Consider the following 19,174-nt stretch of genomic DNA (forward strand, 5'->3'; position numbering starts at 1 on the left):
TTGATAAATAACGTTACTGTGTGCCACTATTGATAAATAACGTTACTGTGTGCCACTATTGATAAATAACGTTACTGTGTGCCACTATTGATAAATAACGTTAGTGTGTGCCACTATTGATAAATAACGTTAGTGTGGGCCGTTTTTCTTCTTTTTTCCCTGTGCGCCATTATTATGCAGTACTAACGATAAATAGCGATAAGCGTATCTTTTTAATGCGGCGCCATTTTTATGCATAGGCGCTTTGCGCCATTATTCACTGATCCCCTTTATTGGTATATGTTTTTTCTTAGGACGATATTTTTGGGTTTTACTTTATTGGTATTTGTTTTCTCTTAGGACGATATTTTTGGGTTTCATTTATTGGTATATGTTTTCTCTTAGGACGATATTTTTGGGTTTCATTTATTGGTATTTGTTTTCTCTTAGGACGATATTTTTGGGTTTCACACTTTATTGGTAATTATTCCTCCTTGGGACAATATTGTCCTGTTTGCCCGGCGGTGTCTGCTCTACCTCAGTGGTTTTTCGCTACCTTGCGACGTAACAAGAAGCAGGATTTAGGCCTGGATTTCACAGATGGCTCATTGTAGTATCAGATCCACTACAGGAAGCAGAGGAGGGAGAATTGACTCTGTCACAGAGTGACCACTCATGCTGGTTGTATGTGTTTCTCTCTTCCAGAGCAAGCATGGCAGAGCAGCTGGAATGTGAGGGAGCCATCGACTGGGAACAGCGATGTATAACTCTGGAATCCCAGCTCATGAAGTTCCGCATCCAGGCCAACAGGATCAGGGAGTTACTGGCGGAGAAGGTAAGGTCATGTGACCATCAGCATGTAATGCAGTGAAAGGCATGAGGCCAGGGCTGAAGCATGAATGATGAAACCATATTGAAACCTCACAGATCCCAGGAGGGGGGGGGGGGGATTTTTTGCTATTTCGAGGGAGAGTTGAGCCAGCTTACCAGAGATGTGTACAGGCAGAGGTGGCTTGTGTGACAGCTATCAATGGAACATGGAGACCAGACAGCAAAGGCTTTTAAAAATGATATTGATATATTTAAAGGGACTCCGAGCACGTCTCATGGGCATTCCAGACGACTTCCAACAAAGTTGTGCTATGACCCCTCTGGAGGAGCCTCTTGCAATGGCCATGCGTGTCACTTCCCCTTCCTGCTATATTCAGTGATGCACTTCTCTAACACAGAAGACAGGGGTGACCCGGAAGTTATAACAGCCAAGATGGCAGCCGCGATTTTTAAATTGAAATTGAACGAAAACTATTTGGCATAGAACGGCGATTCACAAGCTACAGAAAGGTATGCATCTTTAAGTACTTTGCAGTACTGGTCAGAGTCTTAAAGGCATGCCCATGAGAGGTGCCCGGAGTCCTTTTAAAGGACCTCTGTCGCGAAAATCTTAAAAGTTAAAACACATGTTAACATATACAAATAAGGAGTACGTTTCTACCGGAGTTAAATGAGCCATAAATTACTTTTCTCCTATGTTGCTGTCACTTACAGTAAGTAGTAGAAATCTGACATTACCGACAGATTGTGGACTAGCCCATCTTCTCATGGGGGGTTCTCAGGGTTTTCCTTATTTTTAAAAGCACTTAGTGAATGGCAGTTGCTCCGTCCGACTGCCAAAAAAGTGTGCTGTGAGCAGGGAGGCTGGCCAGCAATATAAATTTATTTCAGGGAATGCCTTTATAAAGAATACAGGCCATGCTGAGAATCCCCCATAAAGAGATGGACTAACCCAAAACCTGTCGGTGATGTCAGATTTATACTACCTACTGTAAGGGTTTGTTCACACTACAAGAGCTTTTTAAAGGGATACTGTAGGCGGGTCGAAAATGGGGAAAAACGGGGAAAATGAGCTGAACTTACCCGTGGCTTCTAATGGTCCCCCGCAGACATCCTGTGCCCGCGCAGCCACTCACCGATGCTCCGGCCCCGCCTCCGGTTCACTTCTGGAATTTCTGACATTAAAGTCAGAAAAGCACTGCGCCTGCGTTGCCATGTCCTCTCTCCCGCTGATGTCACCAGGAGTGTACTGCGCAGACACAGACCATACTGGGCCTGCGCTGTGCGCTCTTGATGACATCAGCGGGATCGAGGACACGGCAACGCAGGCGCAGTGGTTTTCTGACTTTAAAGTCTGAAATTCCAGAAGTGAACTGGAGGCGGGGCCGGAGCATCGGTGAGCGGCTGCGCCAACACAGGATGTCTGCGGGGGTCCGTTAGAAGCCCCGGGTAAGTTCAACTCATTTTCCCCTGACCCACCTTGTCACGGACGGTTGCGGGGCCGCAGGCGCGTCCTGGAACCGCCCGTGAAGAAAAAGCGATCGCACTCGATTCCCTGCATCGATTGCGCTTCAAATCGATACAATCTGGGTTGAGTGTGTAGGGGCAGCTGAAGTCCTTTTCTTAGCAGAGAGAGAGAGCACCATCCTAAAGGCTGGATGGCTCTTTTGATATGCTAATGAGCCTGGGCCCAGAGAGTCCCTGGCTTCAAGCTGTGCTGATGGCCCATCCATCAGGTATAAGGTGACAAGCACCATGGCAGAAGCAATCTAGTTGGGGGAAAGCCAGACCTGCTGGCTCCCTCCCAGTGGGGGAGGTGACACCTAGCTGGCTGCTCCAAACTTCAAAGAGCCTTTGCCTGGGAATAACCTGAGTCTCATAGCATATCCGTAACTTCCCAGATCTGTCATATTTCTGGGGTTCCTGAGATGGCAGCTTCGCCAAACGTGGGGGAAGTGTAGCATGAGCCCCGGTGCTGGTTCTGAGGAAGTTTCAGAACATTCTGAGGTAAGGACTGCCAGTTAGGCAGTTTGAAAATGCCCTGATGATACCACAGGGGTCCCACCCCTCATGTCTGGTATCAGGGCGCTGGGTAAATCGAGACAGACCTGAAAATGTTAATAAATCCGCCCTGACCTGTACGGTTCTGTGAGATAGAGCCCATATATGGGTAGATATGATTTCTAGCCCCCAGGACAAGGGGAGGGCTCATCTCATCTTCTAAGGGGGTGTATGGCTCCCCGCCCTCACTCCCTCCTACTGAAGCAGGGGCATAAGAATGGCAGAGGACCAAAACTCAGTGTCCTCCACCCTGAAAACACCTTGAACTCATCAGGTGCCAGCTTGAGGATATGCTGGCATCCACCTGGTCTGAACTCTGATTGAAACCCAGAACTCTGTTTTCCCACAAAAAGGACATCTTTCCAGGAACTAAGTATTTTTCTCCCTTCTTTTATTTTTTATACTGGCTATTACTGTCTTAATAATTGTGATTTTAATAATTGTCTGTATATATTAATTATTTATATTGCGTGAATAAATGACTTTCTCCAAGTCATTCACTGTCCGCTACCCTGCTTATCAGCACACACAGAACTGATCCCGGGTCTCTGAAGATACGCTACTGTTTGTTTGTTGTTGGCTAGACAGAATATCGTGTGTTTAACCGTTTTATTCGCAGGACTAGTCAGTTAGTGGGCTCCACGGTCCCATGGTAACCGCGGTGGTGGCAGTTTACTCTGAACCAGTGGGTGAAGTTGTAATCACCCGTGTCTCACAGGCTCCCTTCTGAGTTGTCTGCGGTTAATTCTTAACGGTTCCTGCGCATTGACTGCGACCAGAGTTCGCACGATCTGTGCGCTGGCACCGTTTAGAAGGCTAAGTGCGGTCAGCCACTAGGGCTCCTGTGACACACCTACAGTATCCCTTTAAGCTCTAGTGATTTTGAAAAGCTCTGGCTAATGTAATGGGGGGAATTTAACAAAATCACATCGCTGAAGTGTGAACACTCACATAGGATAACATTAGCAAGAGCTTTTAAAATCACAAAATGCTTAGAAAAGCTCTTGTAGTGTGCACCAGCCCTAAGTGACAGCAACATAGGAGAAAAGTCATTTATGGCTCATTTTACTCTCGGAGTACTTCTTATTTGTATGTGTTTTAAATGTTAAGATTTTCATGACAGTTCCTCTATTAACCTCCCCGGCGTTCTATTGAGATCGCCAGGGAGGCTGCGGGAGGGTTTTTTTTTTAATAAAAAAAAAACTATTTCATGCAGCCAACTGAAAGTTGGCTGCATGAAAGCCCACTAGAGGGCGCTCCGGAGGCGTTCTTCCGATCGCCTCCGGCGCCCAGAATAAACAAGGAAGGCCGCAATGAGCGGCCTTCCTTGTTTTGCTTAGATCGTCGCCATAGCGACGAGCGGAGTGACGTCATGGACGTCAGCCGACGTCCTGACGTCAGCCGCCTCCGATCCAGCCCTTAGCGCTGGCCGGAACTTTTTGTTCCGGCTACGCTGGGCTCAGGCGGCTGGGGGGACCCTCTTTCGCCGCTGCTCGCGGCGGATCGCCGCAGAGCGGCGGCGATCAGGCAGCACACGCGGCTGGCAAAGTGCCGGCTGCGTGTGCTGCTTTTTATTTGAAGAAAATCGGCCCAGCAGGGCCTGAGCGGCAGCCTCCAGCGGTGATGGACGAGCTGAGCTCGTCCATACCGCTCAGGAGGTTAAGAGATCCCAAGGTGGAGTTCTGACAATGCTATTCACATACAGAGGCTGGGTCTGCCTATACTGCCCAGCCTCTGTTGCTATCCAGATCCCCCCTAAGCCGCCCCTGCGCTCTACTGTCCCCCATAAATCACACCCACGCTGCCGACACACAGCGTGTCACAGCGGGCTGTGTTTACCTCTGTACTGTCAGTCTGCTGCCCCCTCCGCCTCCTGCATAGCTCCGGTCCCCGCCCACGTCCCTTCCCTTCCTGCTGATTGGAGGGAAGGGACGTGGGCGGGACCGGAGCTATGCAGGAGGCAGAGGGAGCAGAAGACTGACAGTACAGATGTAAACACAGCCCGCACAGCGCCCTGTGATTTATGGGGGATAGCAGAGTGCAGGGGGAACTTAGGGGGGATCTGGATAGCAACAGAAGCTGGGCAGTATAGGCAGACCCAGCCTCTGTGTGTAGATAGCATTGTCAGAACCCCACCTCGGGTTCTCTTTAAGAGGAACTTAAACCAAGGATTGATTTTCATCCCAGTCAGTAGCTAATACTCCCTTTCCCATGAAAACTCTTTACCTTTTCTTGATTAGATCATTAGGGGGGTCTGTATGGCTGATATAGTGGTGAAACCCCACCCACAGTGTGATGTCATGGCCATGGTGCTGACAGTTTGCTGTCTGTGAACGTCGTTGCCTTGTGGGAAATAACGACTGTCTCCAACTGCCAAGCAACCAGTATCTTCCTCTGTGCATAGAACTCTCAGTAATGAACAATCCATACAGATCACCAGGTAGAACTAATCTGTGACACATTTCAGAATGCGAATCAGGGTGAGTGCTGTAAAAACAAGACAGGAGATTTGCAGCTGGCGCCACCATAGACCGTAGTAGGAATTACAACTATAGCGACGCTCAGTGAGTGATTTGAGCGCCGTCAAAATACGGAGCACAAATTACGATAAAACACTGTAATTCGGCCCACTGATATCTTTCCCCACTATCCAAGGTGGCCTGGAGGGGGGAATAGTAATGAACGCTGTCGGGACTTGTGCAGGAGCAGGGTGAGCAGTTTATCGGCTTTACCATGCGCCTAAATCTCCCGGCGGCATATTCATAGATATGCAATCAGGGAGAGGAAAGATTTTACAATGGGCAAATACTGACTAAGTAATCTGTAAATTAATATTGTAAACAATAAGCAAGTTGATTCATTATGTTATTTTGATGACAGTTCCTCTTCAAAGTGAACATATAATAAAAAAGGGAAAAGTGAGGTACACAACTCAGTAGAGTAAAGACTCTGGATTGTCCAGAGGCGGGATCGGGATGGGAATCCATCCACGACTCTATCATTCCTGCGCAGGCTTCCTCAGAATGTACTGTCGGATACGTTTTTGTGGCCACGCTCCCCTTTGCGTACTAACAAGTGCGCAAATACTGGATGTACTTACGCAGTAGTACAAAACTGCTTGTGCATTTCAATGAATTTTATATTAAATAAGTAAAGAGAAATCTGTTCCAGGCATTTTCCATCTTTATTACCTCTGTCTGAAGCCATTTCCTCCCTTACTCTTTTTTTTCCCCTCCTAGAAACCACACTGTTTTATCTAGCTTGCTTTGTAAACACATGTGAGCACAGCATAGAGCGTATTTTAGCAGCTTCTGCAGAGTGGTGAGGTGTATTTCCCTTTTCAGCCTCGTGTCACTCTGAACTGCCCTCAGCCAATCAGTGAGGAGCAGGAATGTGGGAGGAGAGATAACAAGCTTCACTCTCCCCGGCAATGTACCAGAATAGAGCCAGGCTGACTGAGATAAGATTCATTACAGCAGAAACATTTATGATTATATTGGAATGCTTGCAATGCAGGGACAGGTTCCAGACTGCTTAACCACTTGCCGACCGCCTACTGCATATTGGCGGCGGCAAAGTGGCAGCCCCAGGAACACGTAACGCAGAATGGCGTCGGGTCCTGGGGCACTGTTTTGCCGGGGATCGCGCGCAATAGGCTCCGCCCACCCGCGAAGTCAACCCGCCGGCCAATCGGAAGCTCCGGCGGGTTGTTAACCCGACGATCGCCGCATAGGAAGCGTATAATACGCTTTGTAATGTTTACAAAGTGTATTATACAGGCTGCCTCCTGCCCTGGTGGTCCCAGTGTCTGAGGGACCACCAGGGCAGGCTGCAGCCACCCTAGTCTGCACCCAAACACACTAATCTGCCCCCCCTGATCGCCCACAGCACCCCTCAGACCCCCCCCCCCCCCCTGCCCACCCCCCAGACCACTGTTTGCACCCAATCACCCCCCTAATCACCCATCAATCACTCCCTGTCACTATCTGTCAACGCTATTTTTTTTTTTAGTCCCTAAACTGCCCCCTGGGGAACCTGATCACCCCCCTACCCCTCAGATTCTCCCCAGACCCTTTACTTTATTTGAAAAATGTCAGCACAGAAAGTAAAAAAAGTCATTTTTTTGACAAAATTCATGTCTTTTTTGATGAATATAATAAAAAGTAAAAATCTCAGCAGCAATCAAATAGCACCAAAAGAAAGCTGTATTAGTGACAAGAAAAGGAGGTAAAATTCATTTAGGTGGTAGGTTGTATGACCGAGCAATAAACCGTTAAAGCTGCAGTGGTCTGAATGGAAAAAAAGGCTCTGGTCCTTATGACTGCAGTCCTTAAGTGGTTAATAAACGCAGAGAAGTGCATACATGAAATTACATGGCTGACAGTCCCGCTTTAAATAGAAGTATGATTGGATGCGTAGTTCCTCAGATCGGCTTGAGGTAAATGAGTCTCCTGAGTTTACATCTGATCCACCATCAGTAACCACCAGCCAGCCTGACGTCCCTGAACATTATCGCTGCCTTTGATGTGGAGGTTTTGCCTCTCAGTTTCAGATCTCTTCCTATTGGAGCAGAATTGTCAATATTTACTGTTTTTGAATAAAGTCCTTTGATTTGTTTCGTGGAAAGCATGTGAGATATCCTCAGGTTCTGCATTGTTGTCAGTTTTCTCTCTGCAGAGGAGTAACGTCTCTCCTCATGAAGGCATGAGGCCTGACAATCGCCGGCAGTCACGGCAGTGGTGTATGTTTGCTGGAAGGGGTGGACTTTACGAGCAGGAATAAGCAGAGACACACAAGGGACGCCATTGATAGTTTTACTGGCGATTAGACACCAATGCGGAAACAGTCACAGCCTATTATTATTTAATGATCTATTTATATACTGTGAGGAGATCTTGTCACGAACTGTCTCTACCGTAGTTTTCTTTTAAACAAATAGGTTTTATTGAATTTTGTACATTACAACCATACACATGTACCTTACACATTGTAATAATGCCCATAACCTACCCAAACCCACCCCAACCACCCTTCCCTTTACGGTACGTCCTATACTGGGTGCAGCTACACCTGACTTCCTTTGTGACGGTCATTATAGCTGCACGTCGCCAATTGTCATTTGTGTAATCCCTTTACGGTCCGTCCTTCCAAGAAAATATGACTACAGTAGTAGGTCTGGATAACGAATATCTGTCTCATGGTCTGCACCGTGATCTTTAAGATATTCTATCCATGGGATCCACATCCTATCAAATTTGAGAGGACGGTTTCCTTGAAGATAGGTCAGTTTGTATAGAGGTAGGGCAGCATTGGTTGTTTCTACCAAGTCAGTTGCTGTTAGTGCATGTGGCTGAATCCAATGAAGGATAATAGTTTTCCTTGCAAAGAAGCATAGCATATCCCAGAGAAGAACTGCCCTCCTAGAGGTTATTGTATCTACAGTAACCATTAATAATTGCATTTTCGGATCAAGAATGAGAGGGTGTTCCAAGACCTTTTGAAGAAGACTATTAACGTGGTCCCAATATCTCTGAATATGAGGACACTTTCACACCATGTATATAAAGTCACCAGAAGATTGGTCACATCTAGGGCATCTATCTGATCTGTCTGGGTACATTCTAGCCGATTGGGAGGGGGTATAATAAATTCTATACAGTTTCATCTGTATGAGTCTGTTGTCTTTACCGTAGTTCAGGGTTTCCCAACCCATGTGCCACCGCCCCGCTGTCTCCCTCCCACACTTCTCTGCTCTTCCTCAGTTGATCATTGGGTGACTGGGGTTCAAATGCTGGAGAGGGGGTGAAACCACAAATAGCCAATCTGATTTGTTTAATTTCTATTGGAATATACAAATTATTGATGCCAAGGACCCCAACGCTCACAAACTTGGTAATTGATTGTTTGTGCATTAGGGTTAGAAAGCGGGCGGAGCCAACACCAGTCAAATACATTCCCGGGCAACGCCGGATCATCAGTGGGTGGAGACAAATACAAACTTCAATAGGAAAATGTAAACTGCAGCCATTCTTACACTGTTAATGGCAGGGTTCTTAAACGTTGCACAGTTGGTGACTGGGCGACTGAGATTAATATTCAGAAAAGTGGGTGGAGCCTACAAACGTGTATTAAGCTTCACCTATTGCTTTTCAAGGGAATATTTAATTGATACCATTCTTGCACTGTTAATGGCACAGGTCTCAAACCTGGTACAGTTGGTCATTGGGTGACTGGGGTTCAAATTCAGAAAAGGGGGTGGAGCCACAAACAACCCATCAGATTTTTTCATTTCAATGCAAATTATTGATGCCAAAGACTACAAAGCTCACAAACTTGGTCATTGAGTAATTGTGTGTTAGGGTTAGAAAAAGTGGTTGGAGCCGACACCAGCCAAATACATACCCGCGCAACGCCGGGCAATCAGCTAGTATTCCATAATATATATATATGTGATGTGTCACAGAGATCTGAGCGTTAGGAGTGATGTGTCACGACTTCAAAAAGGTTGGGCACCACTGCCATAGTTTGAACTCCATCTGCAGCTTTAACTTTTGTGCATCTGTCCCTCCTCTTGTTTGAGCACAGGCCGAGGCCATGGTTCTCCCACTCACGCCTCCCACTTAGTCGTGCATTATGTCACCATGGCTCCGCCCCACTGAATAGCAACAGAATGGGCTAGCAATGCGTCTGTGCAGCACTCAGCCCTGAACGTGACGCCTGAGGGATTGACTCCCAAGTCCCTGCAGGTGGCAGTGCGTGTGTAATGATGAAAGAACTTACCTGGCGATGGATTGAGGAACCTCACAGCAACGCCTCCCGATCCACTCTGATGACCGTGGTTCCCCGATCCATCTTGCTGCCTGCGGGAACACGTGACGGCACACAACGGACGTGAACGAGAGTTCAAACAATCGCGGTACTTTCCCCGGGTGTTGTTGGAGATCTTAAAGATCCATTCCGTTGTGACGGTCATTATAGCTGCACGTCGCCAATTGTCATTTGTGTAATCGCGTGTCTGTACCCACATCGCGAGATCGTGGAAACGATTGCTCATCACTCAAAAAATTGCCGGTCATCGGAAAATTTGCAGTAAAAATCACATAGTGGGTACGGGCCTTAAGGCTTAACACTAGGGAGGGCCCATCCCCCACCTTAATGAGTCATAGATGATGTGATGAGGATTGCAGTGTAGAAATGCACCTTTAATTTTTGTGGTAAGCCAAACCTTTTTAGCTTCCGTAGGTGTTACATCCTCTGTGGTACTTCCTCTGTGGTACTTTCTCTGTGGTACTTCCTCTGAGGTACATCCTCTGTGGTACATCCTCTGTGGTACATCCTCTGAGGTGCATACTCTGAGGTGCATACTCTGTGGTGAATCCTCTGAGGTACATCCTCTGAGGTGCATCCTCTGAGGTGCATCCTCTGTGGCGCATCCTCTGTGGCGCATCCTCTGTGGCGCATCCTCTGAGGCGCATCCTCTGTGGTGCATCCTCTGTGGTGCATCCTCTGTGGTGCACCCTCTGTGGTGCATCCTCTGTGGTGCATCCTCTGTGGTGCATCCTCTGTGGTGCACCCTCTGTGGTGCATCCTCTGTGGTGCATCCTCTGTGGTGCATCCTCTGTGGTGCATCCTCTGTGGCGCATCCTCTGTGGCGCATCCTCTGTGGCGCATCCTCTGTGGCACATCCTCTGTGGTACATCCTCTGAGGTGCATCCTCTGTGGTACATCCTCTGAGGTGCATCCTCTGTGCTACATCCTCTGTGGTACATCCTCTGTGGTGCATCCTCTGTGGTGCATCCTCTGTGGTGCATCCTCTATGGCGCATCCTCTGTGGCGCATCCTCTGTGGCGTATCCTCTGTGGTACATCCTCTGAGGTGCATCCTCTGTGGCGCATCCTCTGTGGCGCATCCTCTGTGGCGCACCCTCTGTGGCGCACCCTCTGAGGCGCATCCTCTGTGGCGCATCCTCTGTGGTACCTCCTCTGTGGTACATTCTCTGTGGTACATCCTTTGTGGGTCATTTAGAAAGTTGAACTACCTACCTGTACCTTTACACAGTACAGGCAGGGCCTGGCATGTACAAACTGCCACAGAACTACAGCTACAGCGTCCCAGGAAAGCATCAGACAGATTATTACCACAGCCTAAAGCCTATATAAGGTTTTACTCTAATTGGGCTCTGCGTCACGGTTCACTGTAAGCCAGGCACAGGTCCAGGAAGCGCTGGTTTATAACTTCACCTATAGCTTTTAATTTAACGGAGTCATTAAATCCAGCTTACAGCCAGCTGTTTCAGGCTGCGTTGGGCTTTGGATAATGTCATTGTGAGGAATCACTGTGGAGCGTAATGGCCTGTGAGGTAATTTTCAGTGACTGCACAGATAACATGGCTGGAATCACACAGGGCCGCTGTGAGCGGAAGGCTGCCAGTGCAGTCATAGCTTGACAGCCATGTGCTCGCATTGTTTGGCTCCCTCTAACGCGAGATATCAGGAGGCTTTGCTGTTGGATGGAGGGAGAAAGGAAAGCAGAATAAAATACAGACACGCACAGGATACTCCATTCTATTTGGTATTGTTGATAGTATATCAGATGTGTTCAGAGGTCAAAACCTCGTGTGCCTAAAGCAGTTGACTGGATAGAGTACTGGTTATAGCGGTTCTGAACTCAGAACTTCCTCTATGCGCTGCTCTGAAAGATAAGCAACAGCATAATAAACTTTAAAGAAAAAACATTTCTTTGTTACAGATGATACAAATCTCGCAATAAATGTGCAATATGTCTACTTACTGCTTTCATGGAAGCAGACATATTGTTAACATCCTGTGTGTACCAATTAGCTGCCAGCTGACGCAGCTGAGTGATCACATTACAACTTGTGATTAGTCACAGATGAGGGGGAATTTGACAGGCTAAACTCTCTAAAAACATACCGGTGTATTTCTTTATGTTTTCCTTCTGTCCTGTGCAAGAGTTCAGGTCCACTTTAAGGGCTTTGACACAGGAGACCTGGGTTTGAATCATGGCTCCTCCTGTTCAGTTAGCCAACACCTATTCAGTAAGGAGATCTTGGGCAAGACTCCCTAACACTGCTACTGCCTATAGAGCGTGTCCCTAGTGGCTGCAGCTCTGGTGCTTTGACTCCGCCAGGAGAAAAGCATGATATAAATGTAATTTGTCTTACAACCTACATTTGCAGGATACCTCTTGCCCCAAATTATTATTTATGATCATTTGCTGAAGATCGTTGCACAGATATGTAACTGGACCCGATTCACTACGGTATAATGGACCCTAGCAGTGGCGTACCTAAAGAGCTATGGGCCCCGGTACGAGTTTTACATGGGCCCCCCCCCCCAAGCACTCTATACATAACAAGCACCAAAACCTTCCAAGGACAGCCGCAGTGTCAGAGGTGCAAGAATGGGACAGGGATCAGCTTGTTAAAGTGAACCTCCGGACTAAAAATCGACTCAGCAGCACTGAAAAGGACTTGTGTTTCTTTAACTGTTTCACAGCATCAGAACTTTTTTTTTTCTCTTATACAAGCCTCATTTTTAGCTGCACAGAAGAAAACTGCCCGGGCTTTTTTCCCCTGATGCTGTGCAAAGCATGATGGGATTACTGATTTTGTTGTTCTCGTTCTGCTGTTTTGGTGCAATTTTTTTTTTTACATTTAGAATTTGACATTTGAAGCCTAGCGTGTGCAGCTGGGAGGGGTGATCAGGACACAGGACAGTTGGAACTGTGTCTCATGCTCCCTGTCACCTCCTTTTAACCAAAAAGATGGCTGCCCCCATGACAAAGATGGCAGCCCCCATGAATCACAAACATTTGCCTGTTCTTTTAAAACCGGGTGGGTAAAATATTATATTACCTAATTAACATAACTAATGTAACTTGATGACAGTATGTTTGTTTAGGCTGAAGTTCCCCTTTAATGAGTATTATCATTCAAAGCATTTATAGAAGTGAGCATTACAAGCACAGGACCAATAAAAAACCAATACTGTAGTTGAGGGAGGGCCCTATGGGGCCCCTCTGGCCAAAGAGTCCCGATGCGGTCGAGACCTCTGCAACCCCTATTGCTACACCACTGCTCCCTAGTCAAGGTTACTTTGTCTGAAACTAAATTTTCCAAAAGATGTCAGTCTAATCTGGTACTTCTGGTTAGAGTTTTTTGTATAGAAAATGTCATAAAAGTTCTGTACTCCCTGTACCCTCTGCACACCCAGCACTCCCGCTGCCAGTCCACGTCACAGACAGACGCCAGCCTCTTGGGAGGTTTCCTCCCCCTCCCACAACCGCTGCACACCCAGCACTCCCGCTGCCAGTCCACGTCACAGACAGACGCCAGCCTCTTGGGAGGTTTCCTCCCCCTCCCACAACCGCTGCACACCCAGCGCTCCCGCTGCCAGTCCACGTCACAGACAGACGCCAGCCTCTTGGGAGGTTTCCTCCCCCTCCCACAACCGCTGCACACCCAGCGCTCCCGCTGCCAGTCCACGTCACAGACAGACGGCGGCCTCTTGGGAGGTTTCCTCCCCCTCCCACAACCGCTGCACACCCAGCACTCCCGCTGCCAGTCCACGTCACAGACAGACGCCAGCCTCTTGGGAGGTTTCCTCCCCCTCCCACAACCGCTGCACACCCAGCGCTCCCGCTGCCAGTCCACGTCACAGACAGACGGCGGCCTCTTGGGAGGTTTCCTCCCCCTCCCACAACCGCTGCACACCCAGCACTCCCGCTGCCATTCCATGTCACAGACAGACGGCGGCCTCTTGGGAGGTTTCCTCCCCCTCCCACAACCGCTGCACACCCAGCGCTCCCGCTGCCAGTCCACGTCACAGACAGACGCCAGCCTCTTGGGAGGTTTCCTCCCCCTCCCACAACCGCTGCACACCCAGCACTCCCGCTGCCATTCCATGTCACAGACAGACGGCGGCCTCTTGGGAGGTTTCCTCCCCCTCCCGCACCCGCTGCACACCCAGCGCTCCCGCTGCCAGTCCACGTCACAGACAGACGCCAGCCTCTTGGGAGGTTTCCTCCCCCTCCCACAACCGCTGCACACCCAGCACTCCCGCTGCCAGTCCACGTCACAGACAGACGCCAGCCTCTTGGGAGGTTTCCTCCCCCTCCCACAACCGCTGCACACCCAGCACTCCCGCTGCCATTCCATGTCACAGACAGACGCCAGCCTCTTGGGAGGTTTCCTCCCCCTCCCACAACCGCTGCACACCCAGCACTCCCGCTGCCATTCCATGTCACAGACAGACGGCGGCCTCTTGGGAGGTTTCCTCCCCCTCCCACAACCGCTGCACACCCAGCACTCCCGCTGCCAGTCCACGTCACAGACAGACGCCAGCCTCTTGGGAGGTTTCCTCCCCCTCCCACAACCGCTGCACACCCAGCACTCCCGCTGCCATTCCATGTCACAGACAGACGGCGGCCTCTTGGGAGGTTTCCTCCCCCTCCCACAACCGCTGCACACCCAGCACTCCCGCTGCCAGTCCACGTCACAGACAGACGCCAGCCTCTTGGGAGGTTTCCTCCCCCTCCCACAACCGCTGCACACCCAGCACTCCCGCTGCCAGTCCACGTCACAGACAGACGCCAGCCTCTTGGGAGGTTTCCTCCCCCTCCCACAACCGCTGCACACCCAGCACTCCCGCTGCCATTCCATGTCACAGACAGACGGCGGCCTCTTGGGAGGTTTCCTCCCCCTCCCGCACCCGCTGCACACCTGGCGCTCCCACTGCCAGTCCACGTCATAGACAGATGCCGGCCTGTTGGGAGGTTTCCTCCCGCACCCTCTGCACACCTGGCGCTCCCGCTGCCAGTCCACGTCATAGACAGATGCCGGCCTGTTGGGAGGTTTCCTCCCGCACCCTCTGCACACCTGGCGCTCCCGCTGCCAGTCCACGTCACAGACAGATGCCGGTGTAATGTCAGAATGGGCAGCCCGGAAGCAGCTTTCCTCACTGAGTATCGCGCATGCTCAGTGGGAAGTTGGACATTATTTACCTGAAATATCTCCGCTTCTGCACCACGTACACTCCCGAAATTTTCAGGGTAGGGAGGGGACCCCCAGATCTAGCTCTGTGTCGAATTGCAGCCCCCGAGCCCCGCTAGTTCCCGACATAGGTTTGCTGCAATCAGTCTCGGGAACCAGCGGGGCTCGGGGGCTGCAATTCCGCACAGAGCTACATCTGGGGGTCCCCTCCCTCCCCTGAAAATTTGGGGAGTGTACGTGGTGTGAAAGCGGAGATATTTATGACGTTTTACGTGGCTGCACAATTTAATGGGACACAGGCTCCTACTGCGCATGCGGGGCTGCACAATCTGCTTGGCTGCCCATTCTGACACTACACCGGCCTCCCCCTCCCAAAACCGCTGCACACCCAGCGCTCCTGCTGCCAGTCCACGTCACAGACAGATGCCGGTCTCCTGGGAGGTTTCCTTCCCCTCCCGCACCCTCTGCATACCCAGCGCTACCACTGCCAGTCCACGTCATAGACAGACGCCGGCCTCCTGGGAGGCCTTTCTGGCCACCCTCCTATTCCTCTGCACACCAGACATCCCCACCAGCCACTGACCCCTTGGGAGGCCTTTCCTGCTGCTCCCACAGTAATGTGCCTGTAACTTAATGTAGCAACAGTACCAGTAGTACTGTGCACAGCTCTGGGTGTCAGTGGGCTGTGGAGTGTCTCACACAGAGAAATGCAATAGTACTATCAGAATACAGTGAAATAATAATGCACTGGAGTGGTTCTGTGCCTGCAACTTAATGAGGCAACAGCAGTAGTGTGCACACAGCTCTGGGTGTCAGTAGGCTGTGGAGTGTCGCACACAAAAAAACACAGGAGACCGATGGGCTAGCCCTCAATAGGGCTGTTTGGGATGCTTTCGCAGCTAGTGAGGAACAAGAACACAGGCCTAGCTAATGCTTTCCCTACCTATCTGCAGTCTGACCCTGCTCTCACTAACAGCTGGCCACCGCAATTGCTTTTTAATAGGGGGTGGGTGTCCAGGAGGGGGTGCTAGCTGACTGGCTGACATGTATCTGCTGACTGTGAGGTAAGGGGTCAAAGTTTGGTTCCATGATGATGTATGGAGGGCAGGTTGAACACGCCATATGTACATCGCGAACGGGAACAGCGGAATTTCCGGGAACAGCGGGAATTTGCCAGGAACTGTCTGCCGGCAAACTGTTCGTGCCATCTCTACTTCCTAACACTGCAGGGTGCCCCCTTGAGCATGCCCTTGTGGCTGCAGCTCTTGAGCGCTTTGAGTCCAACAGGAGGAAAGCGTTATACAAATGTTAGGATTATTATTACTTTACTTGACACCGAGGGAGTCCCTGCTTATCTTTTGTGAATACTGGAGCTGCCATACGTGTAAACAAGATACAAAGGGGACGCCCTGAGGACAGCGGAAGGTTATTGGTAGCAACACAAGAGCGACAGATTGTATTGTTTATTAAAACTTCAGATTCGTTTGACTTTTTGCTTTGATTCTGGACATTGTCGTGGGAAGAAAAAGCAAGTTACTCAACAGAATGAAGGTCATGGTTGATTGGGACTAATAACATCCTCATCGAGACGCCACAAAAATGAGGCCCGCAAAAAGAGGCGGTAGACAGTTAGCAGTGATAAAGGTTCTGTAGCCTTTATCTCCAGTGAGATTCGCTGCATCCGGGCCTAGCTGATAGCAGCTGATCCTTGCAAGATTTCTGCCTGTTTTGTGTAGCGCTGTGTATAGCTGGCTATGTTCTCTGCCTGTATATCTGGGAAATCAGCTGGTACTCCTCACCGTCTCGGCGTTTCATCATTCGCTGAGAGATCTTGTGCAGCTGTTGCGTTTTCTCCTTTTCTTTTAGCAATGTGTTTTTCAGGATAAGTTCCGATTGCTGTTGTGTGGTCCGGAAGAATGAGGTATTGGACGTGTTTTACACTTCACAAGCATGTTACACGACTTCCAATCTTCAGCGGGCTGAGGAATGGGTGATGTCATCTCTAATGGTAAAAGCGATCTTTACTGAACCGGAGGTGAAAATGAACTGATGAGATAAACAATTGGATCTGTCCTCCTAATCCTAAACATGACTTTTTTTTTTAGATATCCCACAGTTTTATTTTATATTTAAACATTTACAAAGTAAATTGAACGTTTTATCGTCTCTGCTAAATGGCAGCTTATTAAGTGTCCCAATGTTAAAATATATGAACTATTGACCTTTTTTATCTCTCCCTTGCTCTCAGAAGTTGTATTCTGCCATGAAAACTTTTATGGCTGTAAATTGCTTATCAGTAATGTTTACTATATTCCCAAAAAGGACAGAAGCAGTAACTTGCATGCCTGAAAATTAACTCTTTCAGGAAGCAAAATAAAACAGTAAAATAGTTCTGACGCTGCAGTGATTCCAGTATAGCACTAATAGCTCATTTGCTATATTTCCCACAGTTGCTCTTTAAAGAGAGTCTGAAGCGAGAATAAATCTCGCTTTAGACCTCATAGATAGCAGGGGCACGTGTGCCCCTGCTAAAACGCCGCTATCCCGCGGCTTAACGGGGGTCCCTCACCTCACAAATCCCCTCCGAGCAGCCGGGGATCTCTTCCTGGTTGGGGCAGGGCTAACCGCCGCAGCCCTGCCCCACGCGCATCTGTCAGCGCGTATCTCCGCCTCTCCCCCGCCCCTCTCAGTCTTCCTTCACTGAGAGGGGCGGGGGAGAGGCGGCGATGCGCTACTGATAGACGCGACTGGAGGCAGGGCTGCAGCCGTTAGCCCTGCCTCCAGGAACGACCAAGTCTGCGACCAAGTGTCGCAGTGGGGCGTTTGGGGGTGAAGGGATCCCCGTTTAGCGGCGCTATAACGGCGGTTTAGCAGGGGCACACGTGCCCTTGCTAACCATGAGCTCTGAAGCGAGAATTATTCTCGCTTCAGAGTCTCTTTAAGGCTGGTTTTACACTTCACATGAGGGTTTGCAGTGAGATCCTCCTCCCCCACACAGAAAATGCCTAACATATGACCCTGCGGCAGAGTGCGCCGACCGGGTCTTGTACATAGCGCCGCCCCCACTGAGTGAGGTACTCCATGCTGGACAGAGTACGCTGACCGGGTCATATGCATAGCACCGCCCCCGCTCAGTGACGTACTCCCTGCTGGGCAGAGCGCCCTGACAGGGTCATATGCATAGCACCACCCCCCGCTCAGTGACGTACTCCATGCTGGACATAATGCGCTGACAGGCTCATATGCATAGCACCGCCCCCGCTCAGTGACGTACTCCCTGCTGGACAGAGTGCGCTGACAGGGTCATAAGCATAGCACCGCCCCAGCTCAGTGACGTACTCCCTGCTGGACAGAGTACACTGACAGGGTCATATGCATAGCACTGCCCCCGCTCAGTGACGTACTTCCTGCTGGACAGAGTGCGCTGACAGGGTCATAAGCATAGCACTGCCCCAGCTCAGTGATGTACTCCCTGCTGGACAGAGTGCGCTGACAGGCTCATATGCATAGCACCTCCCTCCGCTCAGTGACGTACTCCCTGCTGGACAGAGTACGCTGACAGGCTCATATGCATAGCACCGCCTCCCGCTCAGTGATGTACTCCCTGCTAGACAGAGTGCGCTGACAGGGTCATATGCATAGCACCTCCCCCCGCTCAGTGACATAATCCCTGCTGGACAGAGTGCCCTGACAGGGTCATATGCATAGCACCACCCCCCGCTCAGTGACATGCTCCCTGTGTCAGAGTGCACCAATAGGGTCATATGCATAGCACCGCTCCCCGCTCAGTGACATGTTCTATGCTGGACGGAGTGCGCTGACAGGCTCATATGCATAGCACCGCCCCTGCTCAGTAAACTACTCCCTGCTGGACAGAGTGCGCTGACAGGCTCATATGCATAGCACCGCCCCCGCTCTGTGACCTATTCCCTGCTGGACAGAGTGCCCTGACAGGGTCATATGCATAGCACCTCCCCCCGCTCAGTGACGTACTCCCTTCTGGACAAAGTTTGCTGATAGGCTCATATGCATAGCACTGCCCCCCGCTCACTGACGTACTCCCTGCTGGACAGAGTGCGCTGACTGGGTCATATGCAAAGCACCACCCCCCGCTCAGTGACCTATTCGCTGCTGGACAGAGAGCGCTGACAGGATCATATGCATAGCACCTCCCCCCGCTCAGTGACGTACTCTCTGCTGGACAGAGTGCGCTGACAGGGTCATATGCATAGCACCGCCCCCTGCTCAGTGACGTACTCCCTGCTGGACAGAGTGCACTGACAGGGTCAT

At 50.0% G+C, this 19,174-nt stretch overlaps 1 protein-coding gene across 1 annotated transcript in view; it reads left to right on the forward strand.

Moving 5' to 3' along the window:
* The window catches only part of PLEKHH2 (pleckstrin homology, MyTH4 and FERM domain containing H2), a 229,527-nt gene that overhangs the window by 16,805 nt on the left and 193,548 nt on the right, over positions 1–19,174 (forward strand). Inside the window, exon 2 of the mRNA XM_068279711.1 lies at positions 685–814. Within this exon, the coding sequence (XP_068135812.1) occupies positions 692–814 (123 nt within the window). The 5' untranslated portion in view covers positions 685–691. The remainder of the gene's footprint in view (positions 1–684; positions 815–19,174) is intronic.

The sequence above is a fragment of the Hyperolius riggenbachi genome, chromosome 4, assembly GCF_040937935.1.
Source record: "Hyperolius riggenbachi isolate aHypRig1 chromosome 4, aHypRig1.pri, whole genome shotgun sequence".
NCBI lineage: Eukaryota > Metazoa > Chordata > Amphibia > Anura > Hyperoliidae > Hyperolius > Hyperolius riggenbachi.